This window comes from Pieris rapae, chromosome 2 (assembly GCF_905147795.1).
Source record: "Pieris rapae chromosome 2, ilPieRapa1.1, whole genome shotgun sequence".
NCBI lineage: Eukaryota > Metazoa > Arthropoda > Insecta > Lepidoptera > Pieridae > Pieris > Pieris rapae.
This window is the reverse complement of record NC_059510.1, coordinates 5,429,905-5,454,500: the sequence shown is the minus strand read 5'-3', so window position 1 is coordinate 5,454,500 and position 24,596 is coordinate 5,429,905. Positions and strand designations below refer to the sequence as shown.

Here is a 24,596-nt window from a genome sequence, read left to right as displayed (position 1 = left end):
TATTTTTATTTTTAATTGTTGACTATTGGAATGGTGAAACATTACAGAATAAATAATATAAAAACTGAATTTGGCACGTTATAATATTTACAAATCAAAATATCTTCGAGATTCTGTGTTTCTAATAAATAAATGCTTTTTCGATGCAATCATCGATTGGACGAAATGGACGTAACAAATTATTTACAATAATTACATATTCGCCTTATTGACTGACAGAAATGAAATTTTCGTCAATAACTAACCTATTAACAAACCCAGTAAAAATCTATTAGGAAAAATAAATTGTGATGCGACCCTTAAATTTTAAAATGCCAAATTTCAAAATAAATAATCTCCAAATTATTAAATCTCAATTAAATTCGTTAGAATCGTTTTTAACATGTATAAAACACCCTCATTACCAAGTTAATAATCTCGAATTACACGAAATGCCGAAATCGTATTCAATTCAAAATTACTTAAATGCCATTAAAATCAGCATATCAGTAATTACTACGACCAAATATCGAGGGTTACCATACGTAGTTATAAAATATAATCCTAGATTAACTATGATAATATAGGCAATTCCATTCAGCGCCTATTCTACTCGATATGCACTAAATTATTCTCATTCTTATATAATAAAGAGTAAATTCAACATTTTGTAATACAAGAATTTGAGACATACAAATTAAGGCAACAGTAGAAGTGTATTCGTTAAACCTGCACACAATTCCTTTACACAAACACACAATTGATTTACATATTGTTGTATCAACTCATTTCCTAATAAACAGCACAGAGCTGGCAACTTTGAAATATTTTGCGAAAAAAAATAATATCAAAATAATATATTTTATCGCAAAATATACTAGAATAGGTTCATTTTTACTTTATAAATTTGTAATTAATGGAATGATTAGAATCAATATGCAGATTTAGCGTGTTTTATAAATATTTATAAAAATACCTAATGTTACAATCTCTTGTTGCAACGAAATTAAATATATAATATAACAACCATGCGACGTAACATACATTTATATAAAATCATTCAATAAATTTAATGAAAATAACTCCTATCACTGGCAGTAAATAAGCATTACTCAAGAAAATAGTAACTTCAAACATAGTCATACATCTTCGAGTAAAGACAGCTTACGCACGTAGTCGCAGATAAGAAGAACGGATTTGATATCAGGTCGGCAAAATACTCAAAGATAGTAATTTAATTACACAAGAATTCAAAGTAATAATGATACAATTCCGATAAAAGCGGTGCTTTTTCAATAAATTTTAAACAAGAGTTATACAATTTTAATTCGAACACTTTAAAAATAGCCTTTTTCAGGCCACCGTTTAAACGTTGTAATACACATTGTTATATCAATGTGGTGGAAAACAAACGGGAGTATAAACAATTTTAACTTTATATACGGTTGGATATAAACCCAATCGAGAAAACACGTAAGAAATAAGTCAATAGAAATCGGAAAAGCCCCTTTTGTTTGGAATACAATCTAATTTATTCTCCCACGTTCCTAATCCTCTCAAGACTAGCTTAACAATTACAAAATTACTCGAAGATGTTAAATGTCCATTAAGAAAACATTAAAATGGGGTTTACATGAAGAAGGAAGCATAAATCGAATATGGCACAGAGTGCCCTAGCCTTCTAAATATGATAGGAAAATATATCAACAGAGTGCTAGAAAATATGCAGATAATAGTTCTACTGTTAAAATCTTATTGAATAGATAGATCCTATAAAAACTATATTATTTCTGTCTAGTGAACACCTGCATGTGTTTACCAAGGTAGCATACTTTTCCATTTTTATTCTCTCGATGTCAAAATGACATCTTATTACAGAGGTGTAAAAAATTGTTTATTTGAGGACGTTAACAAATATTTATAAAGAATTGACATATATTTTGAACAAGGAATGTTTCTCTAAAGCGTAAATCTCCAAATGAGGAGGAAAATGAAATTAAGGTGACGCGTAGAATTGCAAAACCAAACTGAAATATTGGAAACAATCTTTAACATATCAAACATTGGAATTTGTAATGTTCAACGAGAAAAAAAACGGAAATGTAAAATCTCTCGAAAACTTCAACAGTCACAGTACTCGAAACAGAAATAAGCGTTAAATAATTATGGAACATTAACAATAAATTCGTGATAATTTCTGGAAAACGTCATAACTTTTGATTTATCACTTCACACGTGGATAACTCAAATGGGCATCATCGAAATTCCTTTTATTATTTATATTCAAATACGCAAAGAAGAATTCAAGGAGTTGCTCAAAATTGTTGTGTGTGTCATAATATTGTAATACATATTTAGTAATAAGCAAATTTTTGGGAGAGTTTTCAGTATTTGAACATGTATAAACTGATACATGCCTTAAACTTATAAACATAAGCTTTTTAAAACGTTTTAAATACATAAAGAAAATTAAAGAACAACTCAAATTTATCTTTGTAGTATTATTTGAGAGTTATTGGACATGATACAACTCATAGATGTATTAATCAGTTTTTTAAGACGTTTTAAACACATACATATATTAAATATTGGAGCTGGTAAAAACTTTATCTCCTTCCAAAATTTAAATTTATCTTATATAATTAATTTATTTGCGTATTTGAACACGATTAGAAACACTTATAAAACTTTGATAACGCGAAAATTTCCAACGTGGATTTAATCTCAAAATTCCATCGTACGATTACAATCTTACGCTAAATAATTCCAAGAGCAAACAAACAGTTTGAGCAACATCAGGGAATACGAGATGTATTGTCAAATTGGGCAAAGTCGATATAAAACTAGACATAGGAATAAACGAATCTAATATATAACGATAGGGGAAGACTGATGTGGTCTATCGTTGTTAAATCTGGAATAAATAAAAATAATTTTATTTTACACTTATACGGCCTTATTAGAAAATATGGATTGAAGAAAACAGTAGATGTTTTTATTTCTACTCCCCTCCGCAAAGGTAACCATGTTATTTAGTGTTAGGTTACCATGGTAACTAGTATGGTACCAACTGTAGCCCATAATAATAAGGCTTTTAGTGAATACTGACGTCACGTATGTGAACTTCCGAAGAAAATATAAGCAATTAGTTTAAACAGTCTTAATAAGTTATCGAAACTAGCTATCTATACAAGTTACAGAGAAATATTAAACTAAAAAAAAATTATAAATATTTTAGTTTTATAATAGTAATAATAAAAAACCTTACATTATCGAGGTGCACTAGCTGCGACGGGCTTGCCACTTGAAGTCAAGTTGCATCAGCCACTGCTGTCCCCTTGACTTATCACACGCCCTCAGGACCGGCTTCCATACATCCGCTGACTCCGGCTTTGTAAGGCACATACCCGTGTTGGAGTGCTTTATCGTGCGCAACTGAAAGATTAAAAAAAAAATTTGTATTAGGAATCTTTGAGCTAAATTTCCGGATATATATCTGTGTAGGGTGTTACCCCGCCCCGTCCAAAAGGTTTTTGACCCCCCCCCCTTAACGCGCCTTACCTTGCCTAACGCTTAACGTTTTTCTACGTTACCCAAGTTGCCATTTAGGTGGTGTAAATTATCGGATAGAAACAAACTAACAAATCCAAACCCCCCCCCCCCCCAAATTCGTTACGTAACACTTGAATGCTCCCTTTATTATTAAGTAGGACCTGGATGACAAAGGATGTGTCACTAGTTTAAGAGCTGTTAAAAAAAAATTCTATATGAAATTTGCCAGCGCATACTTTTTATTTTAGATTTCTTTCATTTTTGAACTTCGTACCTCGAAGGAGTCCGGTCGCCCCACAAGACATGAATAACCCGAGGTCCTCACACATATATAATCTTGAATGGGTTTTTTATTTATTTTTGTAATTCAGAGATTAAGCGCAATTTCTGACTCCTTATGAAGAAAATTTTAAAATCTACCTTAGCATCATAAGTCCACTCCTGGTTTCCTCGCATCCCATGACATCGGATTAGCTTAATTGGACCCCTTGGGTGGGCTGCATCAAGGCAATTGTCATCAGACATAATCTGCTTGCGTTTTGTATATGCGAACACCTGGAAATATGAAAATATTCCACATGTATTTTAAATTCTTATAGAACAAAAAATTCAAAGTAACAGGCTCTTATATAACAATAATTAAGAATTAAAAAAAACTGAATTCTTTTATACTAAATACGACAAATATTGAAACAAATTTAATAACATTTAGGGGAAACCAGTCCAATTTGAACTTTTGCCGAAAAATGAACACATGACCATGTTATTTTTAACTTGTAATAAAAATTAAAATTTTACCTGATTCCCACCCATTCCATGACAGTATCCCATTCCCAGGGGCTGCCCAGCTTTCCCGCCCAGAGTGTCGAGACAATTAGACGTTTCAGCGTTTCGAATCTGAAATTTTGGAATAGAAAAAAAAGAAATAAATATTAAGCAAGTAGTTTCTTATCGTTTACAGAAACTACGTTGGTTTATCTCAAGATCTTGTGTTTGATTACACGGAAAACTAATAATTATTTAAAATAAGTTTCCGAAAGCCGATTCTGATCTAATCATAACAAAGAAACAAACAGAACAGCTGTACATTTACCGTATTTGGTCTTTTATTTATTTACGCTTTTGTAAATTCAAAATTGATGACCTATTTACAAAATTCATTTTAATTTGTTTCGGGATCCACTCTCCTCGGTATCTTCACAAAACTTAGCACAAGGTCTAATTGATACCAAGATTATTACACAATATATGTGTAAGTGGTGATAACGTATCAATAAACAATCCGACACGATAAACGCTGATTTATTTTCTTATCATTTCTGTTGATAGTGATACGAGATTATTATCGCATGCACCTATTATAATAATCAGCAATCTACAATTATTATATGTACATATATAAATATGATATAATTATATATATGTCCGTTCGGTGGAAAATAAATGCTAAACAAAACTGAGACACACGTTACGCATAAATAAATCATGATGTTTTATACATTGTTTTCCTTCGGTGGATATAGGACGCCACAAGAAAGCACGATGCAATAAATCACAATGTATAAAAAAAAAAATTTGGCAAACAAAGGAAAAAAAATTATTGCCAAATAAGTTGCTTTTTATATTAGAATATAATATAATATAAAGCATGCATATCCGCTTGTAGAATCCTCAACCATCTGTAGTCGTTGGAACAAAAAATAGTTTTAATACAGTTGCTCAAAAAGTGGCGTATTGCAGGATCTTTTCCGCACTCGTGCGTTCTCTTTCCTAACTGTCAAAACAATGTCTACTAAAAAGAAATAAACCAGCCACGAAGTTTTTACTAAATAAATCATAGAAGTTTTTATGATTCATGCTAATATTTCTAAAAGGAATATACGCTACATATCTACGTACGACGAATTTATTTCGTGGAGTGAAGAGAAAAATAGCAAATACTTTTATTAAATTACTTTCCCAACTGTATTAAAAATAGTTGTTCAGTACACGTGCGGAACCGCCATTACAACTTGTTCCGACTGTCAACCCTCGCCTTCGTCTGCGCCTCGGCTAGACATTTGTCGGAACTCTACAATGACAGGCTTTCCGCACTCGTAATGAAATAAACTATTCATGAATGATAATATAATGAAATAATGATTATATTCTCTAAGTTAAAAGGCTTACAACGCTCTCACGGACCCTCTGGCATTGCGTGTCCATGAGTGGCGGCATCGCTATAGATATTAGGTGATCCTCCGCCCGTTTGCCCCCCATTCTATAAAAAGAAAGTTACTCACCTCTCCCAAATAATAATATTCAAGAGGCATCTGACTCTCCGGGTAAATATTCTCCAGGTACCATCTGAAGCTCTTGCATTTCAGGTTCTCCCGCAAAGCCTTCCGTTCAGTGACGTCACCGACAGGCACGTTCAAGGCACCTACTCACACATCATTAATGCAAAATCGCTAACAAAAAATTAAAGTTATATAAATAAATACATGCATAAATTAGAATACATAAAACATACCCATAACCATATTATCAACTCATTCTTATTCTGCATAAAAAAATGTCAATCATTAACCAAATGTAATGATAAAAAGACCGGAATAATGATGTCAATAAAAGATTGTTGATCGTAAGTGATAAAATCGTTAATTGTAATTAGCAGAACAAGAACAAGTGCGTTAACCATGACGCGTGTTGCGAGTTATTTAATGAATTAAAATGTGTTAATGCAATGATATAACCCAATGATGCATATTACGGGAAAGAGCAATAATAGCAACCATCTATACTAATATTATAAAGAGGAAAGGTTTGATTTTTTGTTTGTTTGTTTGTATGAATTGAATAGGCTCCGAAACTACTTGGCAGATTTGAAAAATTCTTTCACTGTTGGAAAGCTACATTATTCCTGAGTGACATAGGCTATATTTCATTTTCAAAAAAATAGGCATCCTTACTAAAATTACGATAACATTAACATTTGTTTATTATTTGATACAATTCTAACAGATGGCGCTGAGTTAAAGGTAGTAGTTTGGCAAGACGACGTTTGCCAGGTCAGCTAGTATTATATAAAATATTTATATATAATATTAATGGTTTATATAAATAAATAAGGAATTCGCCAGGATTACTTTTATTTGGCGTAGAAATAGGATAATTTTTTCCTCGATAATCACGATTTGGGAATATTCAAAAAGGAGTGTCAATAATATTAATACATTTGCATGTTAATAAAAATAAGTAATTTTAATATATTATAATTATTTCGTTATTATATATATATTTTTCTTTCTTTGCTTTACTTCCGGCAATTGAAATTGCGTTATATGAAAACGTCTTCAATAAGAATGTTCCAAACCTGATTCGTAGGTGCGTTTGTACATCCAAGAATTTGTATCTGATCGTAGAGTCATATCATAGATTCAATTAGTTTCCTTAATGCACATGTTTTTGCAACGGCAACTTTTAAATAGTATTTCTTCGTTGAAACAATTACAAAAGTAAATCCAAATATACCTCGCGACACGTTCACACCATATATAAGTCACAATAACCTGGGTTAATATTGTAGTAGAAATGTTTCCAGTCGTCAAGCCAAACTTCGGCGAGACGCGCGTTGTTGTGGTTGACGACACGGCCCGTCCCTCCCGGGAACGAATAGGGCGTGGTCTTGCGAAACACGTGGCCCACGTGGGAGCATGGCGCTATCTCCAGAGTGCCCCCACACATCCATACCTGGGGCACAAGTCTGGTATTGCATACGTGGTACAATGTTTTTCTAGCTTAGGGATTTGTTCAATCTGGTTTTCCAAAAGCATGATAATCCCAGCTTCAAAGGGGATTTAATAAACGATGAAGGGAATACTGACGAGGAACAAGAGGGATATCAAGGTTGTATATATATATGTAGATACTCTAGACACACGGTATTTGTCACCAAAACCCTAGGAAACGAGTAATCCTATGGAGGACGTAGTCTTAAGCTACCAAAACTGTCAGAATATTTGTATTGCAATAACAGAGTTACTTTCCGGTCAACATGTCATGTGAAAAATCTGATGTTACAATAATGTATAAAGCGAGAGGTTACGTATAACTTCCTAGACAATCAAAAAATTATATGATTTCACTTTCGAATGCGCATAAAATTTATTCAAAGGTCAATTGAGTCATGATGTGACATTGTTGAATCATATTTCTACATGGCAAGACAATCTTAAACCAATAGAAAATCATATTCTTAATTTGTTATTGCAGCAACCCAAAAAGTAAATCTATCGAATACGGAATAGACATATTGTACGTTATGAGAGTTATTTTCTCCTTAAATAAATGCGAAGAAAATAACATATATGGTCCATGTTTATATCAACATTGCGACACCATTAATTCAATAATAATCAGAAATCCTTTCGTATGTCCTATGCATCTCATTAAATACCTTCCACGAATAATAACACTTAACAGAGGCCATTATTTTATAATTACCCCAATTAACTTCTATGAACTATCAAGATAACGGCTACGATGATAGCCAATTAGCTTCTATTTATTAGTAATTTATGGAGTGATTCAATACTAAGCCCACTAGATGTCGGTTTGAAAAAATTGTGAAATTCTTGATATTGTAAGTTTATAAGACGACAAAATAAAACTGCTATTAAGCAGTACTAGTATAGACTAAACTCTAGGCGATAAAATTATGACGGATGCACTGGTTGGCCAAATAATATCTTTAGAACGTCGAATCTAACGGAACTCTTGTTGGAGCACTCCTGCAATGTACGGGGTAGACCAAACCTTGACCAAAGCTCCCTCATGCTTAGTTCTGTCGCCCAAAATTTTTGTCTAGGGTGGTGCAGGTTTCGGTCGAGTATAATTTACTAATATACCTAAAATAACATTTGGAACAAAAATTGTTTATAAACACGATTATGCCGGTGCCACTCTTTTACATAGTTGTTATATAAACAATTTTCACAGTTATTGAGCGTGAGATGAAACAAATGCGTTCGTCTCAAATTCAACACATTATGTTATATTATATAATTATTTAATACATTAAACAATATACATCGGTAAATCAATGGAAAGTTTCCCAATATTTAAATATTCAGTAAACATTTAAGACATAAATAATGTTAATTATATAAGTGTTATAATAAAAGATTAAATATTTAAACAACTGAATAAACAGAAAACAATATGTTAATTTTATTCGTCTATACTGTATAAGTGTAATAGTTGCTTGCAGCCAAGAGCGCCTGATCACTTAAATCTTACCATTCTTTTGCATTAATTATAACAAATAAGTACATATTTGTCAGAAGTACGAGCTTCATATGTAATATATAACGTAATAAACATATTAAATAATAAGATCAATAATATTTCAATTAGTAATGGTTTAGTTTTTTTTAATCTATACTATTCTATTAAGCCATGACACGGAGAGTATACATGTTTCATCTTAGACTCGGTAAAGGTCTACTATAGCCAATAATGTTTATATTTTTAAACCTGTTCCTAACTAAAATACGATGTTGGAAGATGTAATCTTTCGTAGAGGCAAGTCCAGAATATCTTGGTACAGAAGGCACTGAAGGCTGATCACAAGGTCTATTGGAAAAAAAACCACGAAACTGAAAATAAGAGCTAAAAGGTTGTATCGCCACGTCTAATAAGAAATTATACCATTCCTTAGTAGCTGTATTCAGAATCCGTAACAGAAACAAATGGCGTAACTATAATTAGTACGAAAGACCCTTCAAGGTTACAGCGACCTGTACGAGTCAATGACCTTTGCTCATTTAAAAACCATTCAATACTCTCCGTGAAGAATTGCTGTGGGATTTTTTATATTTAAACCTCATTGCTTCTGCATTGAGAAGAAGCAAAACAAAAGACAAAAGAACGAAAATTCCTAAAAGATATAAGATTAAAGGGAAAATATAAGCATGCAATAGAAAGCGAAATATGAAAATAATGAAACAAAGATGGAATGCAGTTGCAATGATTATCAAATGTTATTAAGCGTTAATAACACACAAATTGTTAATACTCCCAAGCCACAACAAAACTTTGTGCGAGCGTTTCACGCTTTGCCAATTCATTTTCACCTTAAATAATTATTATTAATATAAATGACAATTGTATTGCTTGAAAATAACCTTATTCGCTCATAGGAAAGTTCAAATATTTTATTAATCGACGCTAAAGGATGGTAACACGGAATTATAGGCTGTTTTATATTTTCTTAGAATAAATATCAAATATCTTTACAAGTATTATTCCTTCATCGTAAAGTCAGCCGAAATTCATTATTGATAAAAAAAAACAAAAATAAATGAAATTGTAATCGATCAATATTAAATTTCGAACTCAAAGAGCCGACATAAAATCACGGTAATTGCTCGAAGATTATCACAAGATAAAGCAACGACACATGCACACGATACATTAATACGTTTACACGCCTTAATTGTTTTATCTGTCATTGGTTTCATTTTAACACCTAAAAAAATCAAGTGATTTGGTAAACAAACTTTCCAATTACTAGTAAGATCATGTTATTATTAGCTTATGGCATACACAAGTAAAAAGGTTTCGAAGTTTGACAGTCTAAGAAATTCTTTACCTTATCCCTATCATAATAACAAAATATTTATTCTCTGTAAATCTTTTGGCAAAACGTGCAACGCATACGCAAGTCCAACCGAACCTGGATTCATGGCGTAATAGAACTCTCCCCATTCGTCCATCCACACTTCGGCAACTCTTGCCGCGTTATGGAGGACCACGTTTTGAACTCCACCGGGGAATGAGTACGGAGATTTATCACGAAACACGTGGCCGACGTGAGAGCAAGGCACTATTTCAAGGCGCCCGCCGCACTGCCACACCTTCGACCCGGAAAGTACCAATTAATGGGACATTTGGTCATTATTGCCAAAGCTATCGAGTTCTTTCATAATAATGTTGGGCTTTTATTATTAATCGTAAACAATGTTTTCATCCAAGTAGGATTCAGTCATTTCGGCCTGCATCATATTCGGTAAGCTGCAGACACATTAATCCGACGAATGTTACCCTGAATGTCGAAATTCACCATAAATAAGTCGTATACGATACCCTGAAGCTCATCTCCAAGTTCTCTCCACCCCAGATGTCCATACCCTGGTCGTAAGAGCCGATTTTGTAGAAATAGTCCCTGTCGATGGCAAACAGGCCACCGGCCATTGTAGGCGTGCGTAAGGGAGCTGTTCGGTCGCCCCCTCTTCTCGCCATTTCACGCTCTGGTACACGGTACCTATAAAATATATATATAATTGTAAAGTATCTATAGGTATCTATTACAGTAAGTATCAACTGGCAAATTAAGTATTTAACAATTTGTCACAGAAATTCACCGTGTCTGCATTCGGAGATACATTTTTAGCTTCATTTTGCTTACACAAATGAAGCTAAAAAATAGTTCTAGCGTAATATGTAGTATTTCGGTCTTAAAGGCTAAAATAACATACTATAATAATACAATATACTAATACTTCTGGAATAAAAAAATACGTGAAGAACGAATAAAACTACAAGATAAACATAGCGTACAATGTTGTACGAGTAGGTACGTACAAATTTTATATGGTTTGTCAACTAAACATCCGTTAGAAAATCAAGTTTTGCCGACTCGCTGCCGTTCTAGTAGTAAATGAGACTGTCAATATACTAATTATATCGTCATAGTATTGGATTTATTTACGTCTTGTTTAATTGTGTTAATAAACCAAATGGACTTTTTAAGACAAACATCAAGTACATTTTATAAAACGTATACGTACTACTAGTATAGGTTAAATGTCTTTGTATCAATTACTATGTTTTTAAAAGAGCTATAATAATAAACCAAGATATCTGAGCAACGGCCATATTCTTAATCCTATGTAAAGTGACAACCTCGTTTACTCTATTAAATGTCAAACTCCGTACGTAAAATTCAGCTCTAAAATCTCAAAAAACAGCTCAAAACAAGATTTTTATTGATTGGTGATCGAATTAGTAATTCGTTATAAAAAAGGAAGATCATCTTATATATGTAAACGTAAAACTCACATTAGCTTTGGTTCCATAATTATTTCACAATAGTTGTATTAATATTAATAATACACACAGTTATGTAAAATGTAATTGAAATATTTGCACTGAAGATGTATAAAATAATAAACGAATTAATAAAATCTGCTTGGCGGTTTTCTTACTGTCAAGTTTCTCACCGAGTAATTTTCCTAAACCTCAATTGCATGTATAGAAAATCCATTAGCACAGCGCGACCAGAGTGCGCTATAACTACTGCTTATTTACTAAGCATTTCATTTCAAATACACATTACATTTATAATTCTATCATCTCCTTCAATCTAAGGTATATCTGTGCCTTCTTCCAAAAACCCGCTTATTCTATCTGTGCCCTATTCCAAATCCCGCTTTTTCTATCTGTGCCCTCTTCCAAACCTGTTTTTTGTGTCTGCACACCACCTTCTAAATTGTCTACATTGTGCACCAGTTTAATAGTTTGTAGCTATAATTTTCTATTCCTGTTATTATATGCCCCGCCAATTTCCAATTAATTCTTTTTTTTTTCATTTTAAAAGTATGTTTTATCTAGTCTTCGCTTGCCTATCATTACGTCGTTCCATCGAACTTTGTTTTATATGGTGCGCTTTAGTGAGTGCCCAAGTTTGCCATCCATACATTAGTAGGTACACATAGCACACAAGTATTGACATTTTTTACATACATATGACTAATATTAAGTAGAAGGTCTGTTAACCACAAAAACCAGCTACTGTAACTCTAGACGAATCCGTACGAATTCTACCAATTCTCAAGTTAATTTGATTTGTCACATAATTACAATAGACATTCTAAAGTCATATGTTTATTACTGTATACGTAGTTAGTACGCGCGAAATTTCCGGAAGCCTAAATCCACTCCTCGATTTGGGAAAAAGTAAAGAACTAGTAGCGGTGGTGGAAATTTGTGTATATTAAGGTGTTTTAAGTTTAAAAAAAACTTATATAGAACAGCTGGCAAACGGGAAGTAGGCTCAGCTTATGTAAAGTGATACCCATGGATTATTTCAATGCTAGAGGGCTCGCGAGTGCGTACGCTCTTCAGGCGTTCTTACTGGACCCTACGTCGAATTGGTTCGGAAATATTTCAATGTAACAACAAATCCCCTCAAATGTGTGTTCTCACTTAAAACACTTTTCAATTCCTTGGACGTTTTGGCCAGTAAGATCTTTATAAGTTTCTTTGAGAATCCTCTGGAATAAGATATAATATCTTATTCCAGAGGGATTCCATTCTTTCAAACATCATTACATTCAATTAAATATGTGTGTTATATAGTTTCACGATTTATGAAAGTTTCTTGCCAGTTCTTCTTACCCGCTCTACGCCCTTGACTTCCGAACTGGTGGTAAATGTAAATTTACGATTAATTTAATTTGTTTTTCTTGACGTTCATAAGTGTACGTTTACCTAAATGAATAAAGATATTATGACTATGATTATGACTATTCTTGACCATCATATTATTATTATTAAATTAAGCGTATCACATAATATGTTTAAACAATTGTCTTCTCCACGTCATGTTGAGGATTATTGGCCCACCCTCATCCAACCATCAAAACATGAGGTTGTAGTTTGTGTAATGTGCGCATTCAACCCCTACGGTGAAGGGAAGCATATTTAGGAAAACGTCATTTCTAAGACCCAAATGTCAACGAAGACAAGTCAGGCTGTCATGGATGATGTCAAAAATAAATAAATAGTAACAGATAGGTACAGAAATCTGGCGCCCAGACCTAGAAGGTATTTTTTTCTACCCTGGTCTACGTTTTGACTTCTTTACCGTGTTAGTTTTGAAAACCAAACATAGTTTTCCGCGCACGTTCATTCAAGTCTAATATTTTCTAACAATTTAAGTTACGTCAGGGAACCACCGCAAGCACCGAAATATTTTATATACACTGAATAAAAGAAATATACGTAATCTAAAACGAAGTTGTTCAACAGCACAGTCGGATGTCATGGCCAACCTGAATTTATCATAGCCGGTTATAACGCGAGCCTGATTGTCTATAATAATCATTTTACTTTCATCCTCATCAAAGATCATAAAAAAATTTCCAAGTTTTACAAAAAGCACTTAAAGCTAAAGAACAAGTACATCAAAATCTGAACCATTCTCGAATCCATCAAAACACAATAAATCATCAAAATCCCGCCGTTTAGGAGTGCAATTACAAACACACAAATATATATAAATATAACCAATAACAACACCGGAAAGTTACCACTGTAAACCAGATCAATATAATATCTATTTTCATATCCCGCTTTCCCTAACATGATTAGCAAACTGATCGCTCAGCAAATATAAATTCGTCCATGTACTTTAAATGGAGCCGTATAATGATCTAACTAATAAATAAATAAATCAGTGGCGCTGCCACCTCTTTAGATCTTGGCCTCAGAATTCTGAATCTGTTTCATGATCATTTTTAAATCTAATAGGCAAGTAGGTGATCCAGTGCCTGACACACGTCGTCGACTTTTTGGATCCAAGACATATCGGCTTCCCCACGATATTTTCCTGCGTTCGAGCAAATGTTAAATGCGCACATAGAATAAAAGTCCATTGGGACACAGCCGGGGATTGAACCTACGAACTCAGGGATGATAGTCGCACGTCGATGTCGAGTCGATGAAGCCACTAGGCTAACACTGCTTTTTATCAATAATGATCTAACTAGTAGTCCCTTAACATTCATAACAAGTCCCCTTTAAGGCAATAAAAATTTTAAGCAAGAGCGACGGCTCTTCGCAAATTATGTAATTGACGAGTCATCAACCCGTTTATTTATTAGTTCGTTGGAATTCAAACTTAGAACCGCCGGATACGGAAACTATCCCTAAACTATACTATAAAACTTCAAAACCAATAAATTTAATGAATTATATTTCTACGTAGCCTTTATGATGTACCAAGGCCACCTTTCTCCACGTCTAAACTAAAGTTCACATACAAAACCAGTTCTATCAATAAAATAACAATGTGCATAACGAATACCAATAAGTGCCGTATTTATTATAAAAGCCACAAGAATGAAGATTATTTTTTTTCACAAGAATTCAATTTTTATTTAATTAAATTTTAATTACATATATAATTTCCATTGGGACATAAAACACAACAGAAACTATACCCTGGCGTTAAATTAGATGTGCGGTATGTTTGCATCTTCTACAACATTAACCGTGGAGAATATTTGGAAGAGTTATTTGGATTAATACCTGCAGCCGAGTTTCATCATCGGACGTCGAGATAGAATACGGAATTCCATCTATATCACTTCCACGTCTGTCGTTCAATAACTGAGCGTTATTTCTGGCAGTTTTCCGCGGATCAACTATATGTGGAACAAGCTACCCATGGACGTATTTCCGAATTAATATTTATAATGAGTGACTAGTGCACCTATGTACATAATTTTATTTTATAATTACAGTGATTGCCTAAAAGTCATAAGGCTCATTGCTTTACTTTTAAATAAACCACTTTAATTAAAACTGACATCTTGCAACGAAATGTTAAATAAAATAATAAATAAATAATAATATATAATAACAGAGTTACGAAGAAGAAATCAATTTTAAAAAATCAATTTATATATGAAAGATTTGTTTATAAATGTATAAAGCATATTCCTTCGGAGCAGTAAGTATACACAAAGTTTCAACTCAACCATGAAAGACATAATTACAATGCGTGACTATAATGTACGTACGTACGATAAACGTCATTATCAATTTTCTACTATTTGGTGAAAATGCCTATAAACATGAAATGAAGTTTCAAGGCTTACCTACTTTAAACAAAACGTATGTATACAGATATCAAATAGTGCTTCCTCTAATAGAATTAGGGGATTGTATTAGAACCACTTTTCGACAGTCGTGACCAATCACCGTTAAACCAATTCGTTTTAAAGCTTTGTCACGTGACCATCATAGGAAATCGTCTGAATTATACAAACAGACCAAAACAAAAATGACAAAGATATAACAAAGATAAGGCTTGTTAAATACAATAAAATTGTGCAATGTTTAACCAATTTCGCATCAGCGCTTATTGAAAAATGATATGATCAAATGATGAATTGTCAAACTTTATTATTTTTAATAAGTACACAGCATCATATATTTCTACCTTATAAGTTTATAATCTATTCTAAAATACATGAAAATTACGATCAACAAAAAAATATTACATTTCCAAAATAGAGAAAAAAATATTAACCACAAATTATTTCTTTATATCTTTTATTTAATTTTTTCTCTTTGATTACTGCTGTGTTGTATATTTATGTGTGTGTGTTTTGTTTGTAATAAATATGTCTATGTCTATGTCTATTACTTAGTACATAGTTACTTTAGTACATTTTCGTCTCTTTCTGAGAATTGTGTTTATTACGTGATTAAAAAAAATCAGATTTTAGTTGAAACATTTATAAAATGTAATATTTTACACCCAAACTTAATTTAAGGGAACGATAAAAACAAAAAACAAACTCGTTCTATAATTTAATTATGCTTTTCAGCCCATACTTTGTTATCATAGATCATATCATCTCATCAATGCAAATATGATTCAATAGGCAATGTGTGAAAGTAAGAGATCTCTAATAGATTAACTCGGGTTTATAATCACAGTTTTCGCCTCGCGATGGACTTTAATTAGATTATGGAAACGTATGGCTTACTGTGGATTCCTATTAAGATTACCGACAACACCGCTTTTTATATTTTCATATGTATGTTAATGTAGACATGTGTTTGTCCTAATTTTGTGGTCCAAATAAAAAATTTAAAAAAAAATCTTTGAAACAAATGTTTAATATAGAACTGTTTCGTTTTATATAGAGCATGATTACTATTAGAGTCATTTGTCAAAATCAAATGCTTGCTTTTATAAATAAACAAAGTTGGAGCTTTTTTAAAAAAAATGTTAAAAGAACTTTATTTCTCTTTACAAAAAAAATATTTTATTTACACGAGAAACTTAATATTAATATGTATATATACGAGCGAGATACACGTCGCCATTAACTGTCTCAATTTTAGTCTACTATGTTCACACTAACATGCATCTTTAATGTCTTTTTAAATTTGTCAAACACTCCAATATAGATGAATTTTAGATGGTAATGGTGATTAGATAAATAAATAACAGACTCTGTAAAGATAATACAATCAATACATGAACATCACTTTCCACTTATTAAATTATTGAACCAGTCCAATTAGATTTTTTTGAATCGTATATTGTGTCAGTAGAGGTTGTGCCAAGTGCAAATGAATTGTATATTGCCGCCAATTATTTCTCCCCTATTTTATTATACGTGCCCGTAGTTTAGTCTTTATATTTTACGTTACCGATTTGATAGTAGGTAAGTATATGAGGGTTCGAACCGAGTCTTATGTAATGAGATCATTACATCAGGATAAGACTCGCACGCTTAACAAGCAATCACTGTCCTTAGTGAATAAACGTCAGTTAAAAGAGCATAAACAAAAAACAATATATATAAATCTTAAAAAAACTACATAATTCGTAGAAGCATTCGTGTCATAGTTTCTGTTTTTTTTTTTAAGAAAAAGCCGGTAACTTACAGTTTAACGTCGTTTGATTTTAAATATTTCTATAAACGTGTGTTTGGTATCGCAACTAATTAATTAATACCTCTAACGACATTGGGTAATTTAAGATAGGCCACGACATATTAATAAGGCATTCAGTCTCATATATAAACGAGGTCTACCTATTTAGAGTATAAATAGAGCTATATACTAAACGGACGTAGCGCGAACAATGGTGCGGTTATGCAACCAAAACAATCGTGTGTTACGATCGCCCTAACCTTGAGACGTGAACTTCTATGAAAATTTCTACTATTATGTACATCATATAAATATACATTTTTTAATACATTGTTTTATATAATTTCACATTAATTACGTGAAAGCCTAAATAATATAGAAGCCCACTTGGTAATTTAACAGATAGTCTTATTCAGAGTCAAACTTCTAAAATAAATAATGAAATTTATACGCATTTTTTTATAAGGCAAACCGGCGGCCTCATCTGATTTTAAGTGATACCGCCGCTCATGGAAACTAACATTGCCAGAAGGCTTGCATGTGCAGTGCCGCCTTTTAAGAATTGTTCTCTCTTTTCTGGAAGGACCCTAAGTCGAATTCTGTTCGAAAATCCTTCAGTAGGCAGCTGGTTCAACATAGTGGTGGTGCGCCACAAAAACTGCCTAACGAAACACTCCATTGTGGAACTACGGACATCCAAAAAAATCCCCTGAACACTCAATTTTTACACTTATACACTCTATAATTAAAATTTTTGAGCACTAACTTGAATGAAAATGTAATTTAAAAGCTCGACCCAATAAAAGGTAGAAAACAATTAGCAAACGCTTGACAATGATACAAAATAATTGAGAAACAAAAATACTCCATATTTAAATATGAATTTAAATAAAATACTTTAATTACATTCAAGTATCGGCCACTGCAGCCCATTAATTACTAAAATAATGTCAAAAGCACTCACCATCTGAAGTTGAGTTTCCAATTAAAACCGCCCCACGTCATGTCCGAAGCTTGAATGTACTCGAATGTTGAGTCCGAAATTACATCAATGATCGGACATACAACTGTAGTCCTATCTTCAACGATCCTCGCGAGAAGCGGCTCTAACCAACCCTCTGTTGAAAAAAACTATCGTTTAGTGACATTCTTAAATATGTACTCAGACGTTAGAAATAAAGTATTAATTTCCGCATCATTTTATCATACCAGTCTGGTTTCCTACCGATGTATTTATCAACGAGTCTTGACATGGAAAAATCCAGATTTAATTCCACCATAAAGGTAGCACATACCTAGCCATATAGGTAGCACAACTCGTGAAGTATTTTAGCCAAGTAATTATTTAAATACAATGTTTTTTTTTGTAACAAATCAAGCAGTGAAATTATTTTTGTGTTGATTGGCACCTGAGCAAATCGCATTGAATACCGTTGAGTTATATTTGTTATAGCATGTCGTTCCACTTAGCACGTATAATAAGGTTGGTGAAAGAGTCCATGACCGAATTTTGTCCATCTGAGTGCCTTTGCCTAGTCATTTCTAGCCATAAAAATAAATCAATGAAGTATGGTTTTAGCGCGATACACTGACGGAAGCCTCTATTTCTGTACTGATTTATAATCTCCGACGCAGGTGGAATAGTTAATAACAAAAAATTTAATAATTTCTCATGTGGTTTCTGGTAGTAAAAATTTAACTTCATGTTAACCGAACCGATAACTGCTATAAAGCTTGTGAGATTTACTGAATTTTTATTTTTTACGCAATTGCATTTAACACATAAAAAACATTTTTTATATGTTGAAAAGATCTCTCACTAAAATCCAAATATACGTTTCTACAACACATCTCTGAAGCTTTTAACATAATTAGTATTAACTATTTACTAAGTACTTATGCTAAACTCTTGACCTGTAATACCTTGCCCTATAAAAATACTGTGCAGTTTACTAAAATATACCTTATCATTTAATTTACAATTGACAATACCAAAAAGAGTTAAGTAAATGAGGAAAAAAGTAACATTAATACATTAAATCAACAATTTATTTAAAACATGTAATCTGTATCAGCCTTTATCGTATTATTTACGGCTACAAATTTATGTGTTCCAGTAATCGGTGAAAAATTGTTTCATGTCAATTATTATCGTAATGTATAAAACAAACGAAACGAAATAAAATTGTAATCACTACATATTATAAAACAAAGTCGCTTTCTCTGTCCCTATGTCCCTTTGTATGCTTAAATCTTTGAAACTACGCAACGGATTTTGATGCGGTTTTTTTAATAGATAGAGTGATTCAAGAGGAAGGTTTATATGTATAATAACATCCATTAAATAGTGGAGAAGTACTGTTATTTTAGAGGTTTCTAATGTGATGTCGTAAATAATTACATTTTTTCCGAGTACATTGCAAACGCAGGCTGAACCCTACGAGTTTTATCAAAATATTGTACTAAGTATTGTACACATTGAAAAGGTCTACAGAAAAGTCCGTGATGGTATATGTCTATCTCTTACGGATAACCCACATTTTTATATACAACGTTCACAGATTTTCTGTAGTGTATTTAGTATCAGCATTGCACCCGTGCGAAGCCGGGGCGGGTCGCTAGTACTTATATTATTAAGGAATAGAATAATTCTATTAATATTTCAATAGAAAAATTAGTATTAAAATTTAAGCAGTATTAAAAATTATAGCTTTCGGTGACAATATTTTATTTTCTCTTGTAATATATGCGTATAATTTAAAATCTTGTATATTTAAATTTGGATGTAACTCCACAACTTATTTAGCCTCTAAATTGAATCCTTAGTGAAATCAATGCGAAATTTTTCTTGCGAGATTTTTGGACGAGTTTTCCGAAGTTCTTCACTCACGAAGTCATAATTTTTTATGCACAGTTTTCAAATGTATGAAGTACATACTTTTCCAATAAAAGTTGTTAATTGCACTAACAGTAACAATTTGAGATGTCTGCAGTTCAATTCGCAAACTGAATATTTTTACCAATACACAATCTTTTAATTGGAAAAGTTTGTATGTTAATTAACTTTGAGTTGATGATACCAGGTACAGTTTTAAATATAATTTTGTTATTTTAATTAGAATTAGGAGATTTTCTTTCAGTGTGTTAAATGTAACGGTAACTTTTCTTTTCATTCATAGAAATATTAATTTTAGGTTTGAAGTTCAATTTCAGTCTCGTGATTATCCTTAATAATGAAAAACACAAGTTCTATAAGTCTCAAATAGTTATTATATATATGGTTTCGTCCCTCAGTCTTCAAAATAAAGATTATAAGAGTGCAACACCCGTTCAAGTTCCCGTTTTACTTCACATTAGTGTTACAAATGTATATAAATAATATTCTAAAGAAGCCAGTTAACAATAAAAATAGCTTCTGGCATTAGTATTGAATATTCATTATCCTATAAATATGTAAGAGGTGTGTATATATAGTTATTAGGGTATTCAGAGTCCTAGCGCCGAGTCTGTCGAAAATGTATTGGATTTTGACAAACCTCTACCATAATTCGTTAGTCTCGTTTCGGAATCTCAATTTTGGATTTGGGAATTAAATATGGTAGGAATACTACTGATAATAAATACGTGAGAATTTTCGTGAGAAAAATCATTTCCAGTCCTAAAAATATTTAAGACTTTAACCTTTGCGTCGAATACAAAAGATTTTAGATTTTAAAACCACGGTCTAAGCAAGTGTTTCCAAATTTAGGGTCCACAGGGGGAAATTTGGTTAAATTTGAATATCAGTTTTTCATATGTTTTGAAAATTTACTTGATGTGTTCTTAAAGGAACAATTATAATTTTTTAATATCAAAAATTATATTTGGTAACAAACTCTAGTAGGTTCTCATACAATTTTCAGAAAGGTGGTGACGGCACAAAAAAGTGGTCTCAGTATTTAAGAAATTTAGTTACTAGAAAATAAAGTAAATATAAATATTCATAGAAAGTAATTACACAAATCCTTGAATAATTATTTAATATGTTTTACCCGTATTGGTTTATATCTTATCCATCTTACCTGTGCACTCGCAATGAGCGTCCAAGAAGGTGATGACGTCACCTTTCACGTGTTTCGCGCCGAGGAGACGCGCGCGAATCAGACCCGAACGATTCTCCGTACGAAACAAATGCGTCGGCACCGGCAGTGTTTTAATATACTCTTCTAGCTTCTTGCCTAAATGTTCTGTTAAAGAATTGTTTTAATTTAATTTAATTGCCTTTACAAAGCTACATAAATGTTTAATTTTAGTTGTAATCTATATATAAGTCACAGTTTAGTTTGGATCTAATTTTTAAGATAGCAAATATATTTGTGTACAAATTGTGTCGCATAATTCCAGTCCCTCTTGTATTCTTCTGCTGCTTTTGCCAAAAAGCCGATTTTGAATCGGTTTTGATAGTGGGATGTGTAACAGAAGTATATAATTTAAAAAAATTAGTTTCATTAAAATGCAACATTAAACAAACCATTTGTATCATCGTAATAAACAAAGTTTTTTTTTAATATAAAATAAAATAATAGATATTAATTTTTAATTATAATTAAACATCAAATTTTAAAAACATATAATAAACATACCTTTCTCACTTGCGTCATCAACCAATATAATTTCCTTCAAAAGTGGCCGTGGGGATCTATTTATTGTACTCCATATAGTTCTTATCAGTGTGGACCATGCTTCATTATGGAAAACAATCACTACACTTGTTGTTGGCAGTAGTTGTGGATATGGCTTATCTTTACACCTAGGTTTCCAAAATGATTCAATAATTATATTTTGTATAATAAAAATATAGGTATTCGTATCTAGCTTATTTTGAAAAATTTATCTATAAACAGAATCTTTGATGTAAGGCAAATGTATTACAGTGTTCTAATACTATACTGTTCTAATTTAGTATTAGATATCATTTGTTTTTTCATTGTAAATCAACTTTATCTTTTTTTTTCAATTCTTTTCATTATAACACTATACTATAAGTGGTTTCATTTCTAAATAACTGAATTCAATTCAGATTATTCACATTCTCCTACCTACCTTATCCCTAACTAACTTCACTAATTTAAATTTATCTGTTATTATTACGATGTATATATATTAAAAATTAGATTGAATTTACCTTTATTAAATAAACTATGAAATCTTCTGCTATATTTCATAAAATTGAGCAGGTATTTAACTTCAACAAAAACATGTTAATGGAATTTAAAAACCAGAAAATTGAGCATTATATGTATAATTGTTACTTTATTTTTAATACTCCAAAAATTGTAGTAAAAAATTGTTAGATTACCAAAACAAGAACTTACTTTTCAAATCTAACATCAGTCAATGACCTATTATATGAGATCATGTCGCTAGCCATTAAATTAAATTGATTTTCCTGAAATTTTTCCAACATTATCTTTTCTTGTTCTATTGGAATGTTCACTGGTTTACCTAAAACATAAAAAATACAGGCTTTTCTCAGACTCAGGCTCATTTTTCAAGCTATCAATAAAATAAAAGTTTGTGATAATTCACATTTCAGTTTATAACAAAGGAACACAAATATTAATTTAATTGTGTTATATTTGTAGCATTACCCATTTCTCCTGGTAAGTCTGCTTGAGGTTTTATTTGTGGAGCAGGTTTCCACTTCTTAAGTCTAGATCTTGGATATGAGGGCAAATTTAACCCATCATCACCAACTTCTGGTTCTACCTCATTCTCCTCAAGGTTCGTATCATCATCCCCCACATCTCTATGTAATCCGGCAGCTATTGCAGCTTTTTTGCCCCTTAATTCTTCTACATCCTAGTCATAAATTGAATTTACTTAAAAAAACAATTTGTTTGATTCACATTTAATATCAAAACGCAAGACTCAAAATCGTGGGTGATAATGACTTTTTTATAATAATAATTATCACTTACCCTTAATCCATAATCGTTTGTTGTTTTCTTGTTGCAACCATCACCAAAACAGTCAGAATAAAAAGTTAGTATTGCAACATCAACTAACAACCACACAAGCGATGTAAGAAGGATAATTCGGCATGTGTGTATCCTTATTTTACTTCTAAACATTTTAACTAATAAGATTTACTAGTTTATTCACTGCCACATGTCAATTTAACACGCGAATGTCAGTGGTCCAACCATTCACCTGAAACAATGGGACAAAGATTTTAGGAATTAAAGACTAATCGTCTGGGCACTCGTGTATGTTTTGGTTAAAATGCAATTTAGCGGCTTACACTTACAGACCCGTCTACTTCATGAACCAAGTTATTTTAAAAGTAGGTTTCCGGATATATAATTTTACTATAATTTTTAACATAACATTTGAAACAATTATCTACACTGCCATTACAGAATATTTTCAAATTCCTTAAATAATTAAGTTTACCAAAACTTACGCATATAAGTTAATTATTTTTAATCACTAAGGACAAGCTAACACTACTCAGCTTCCATTCAGGCCAGCAATCAGCCAGTTAGTCTACTGCCCTGTGGCCTCCAATTGCCATCATTTGACAGTGACATTGGCAATCTTCGAATACGCATCACAACCTATTTTCTATGGTCACAACTATCAAATATTCTGTAAAGTAAATTAACACAGTTTTTTTTATGACAGGCATTAGTAAGACTGATAATGTTAAAAATCAATAATAAATATACACAAATTTAGATCAGTAATAAATATACACAAATTGTCGCAACGAACTGTCGTTTGCATACAAATTTAGTACGACTTTCTACATAATATACCACTGTTAAGGCATCTTGAATAGGACCCAAGGCATTTTGACTAAAACCCTAGGAATCCGAATCCGTTTATAGACGGATAAATACCCAAGTTTTAAATTAAGTTCAATAAAGGAAATGTGTGAGTCTATATTCTGAGTCTGATAGTGAGTTTTTATTAAAGTTTAAAATATGAACATTCCCGTATCGAATGCAATGATTGATTGTGAAGGAATAACTAATAAGACAAATCAACATATTGTGTGGTACGTAGAGATCGTGATCCTGGATTTTGTCGACGGTATGGTAAGGATCATGGAGGTGGTGTACTAATTGCTTATTCTAAGAAACTCAAAATTTTGTTGAGAGATGACTGGCAGTCTGACTGTGTTGAGGACTTGTGGGTACAAGTCACATTGAATGGCGATTTTACTATGAATCTATGTATTGCATATCTGCCTGGATATTTATCGTCAAATGCAGCTTGCGATTTTATTCAGAAATGTGGTCGCATAGTTGGTGACATGTCTGATCACAGGACTTGTATATTGGGTGATTTTAATCTTG

The 24,596-nt window shown here is 32.1% G+C and overlaps 1 protein-coding gene across 2 annotated transcripts; it reads right to left on the bottom strand.

The window, feature by feature from the left end:
* Positions 1-866: 866 nt before the first annotated feature.
* LOC110998180 (polypeptide N-acetylgalactosaminyltransferase 5) lies at positions 867-23,807 on the bottom strand. 2 transcript variants are annotated; one of them, XM_022266680.2, is made up of 14 exons: positions 23,699-23,807; positions 23,214-23,445; positions 22,884-23,094; positions 22,608-22,737; positions 21,876-22,042; positions 21,315-21,479; positions 18,218-18,371; positions 10,660-10,837; positions 10,250-10,430; positions 5,814-5,953; positions 4,330-4,428; positions 3,952-4,086; positions 3,248-3,414; positions 867-2,893 (listed from the first exon to the last, which is right to left on the bottom strand). In XM_022266680.2, the coding sequence occupies exons 2-13, from the start codon at positions 23,364-23,366 to the stop codon at positions 3,262-3,264; spliced, it is 1,866 nt and encodes a 621-aa protein (XP_022122372.2). In that variant the 5' UTR covers positions 23,367-23,445; positions 23,699-23,807; the 3' UTR covers positions 867-2,893; positions 3,248-3,261. The 2 variants fall into 2 exon arrangements, with proteins under 2 accessions (XP_022122372.2, XP_022122373.2); XM_022266681.2 differs by lacking the exon at positions 23,699-23,807 and adding an exon at positions 23,543-23,687.
* Between the last annotated feature and the right edge of the window lie 789 nt (positions 23,808-24,596).

Bases quoted from the DNA above. Each gene is read 5' to 3' on its own strand.
- LOC110998180 (XM_022266680.2), bottom strand. From the start codon at position 23,366: ATGTTTAGAAGTAAAATAAGGATACACACATGCCGAATTATCCTTCTT. The intron at 18,372-21,314 runs GTAAGATGGATA...TTTTTTCAACAG, and splicing joins CGCTCATTGCGAGTGCACAG to AGGGTTGGTTAGAGCCGCTT. The intron at 4,429-5,813 runs GTGAGTAACTTT...CCAAAATTTCAG, and splicing joins AATATTATTATTTGGGAGAG to ATTCGAAACGCTGAAACGTC.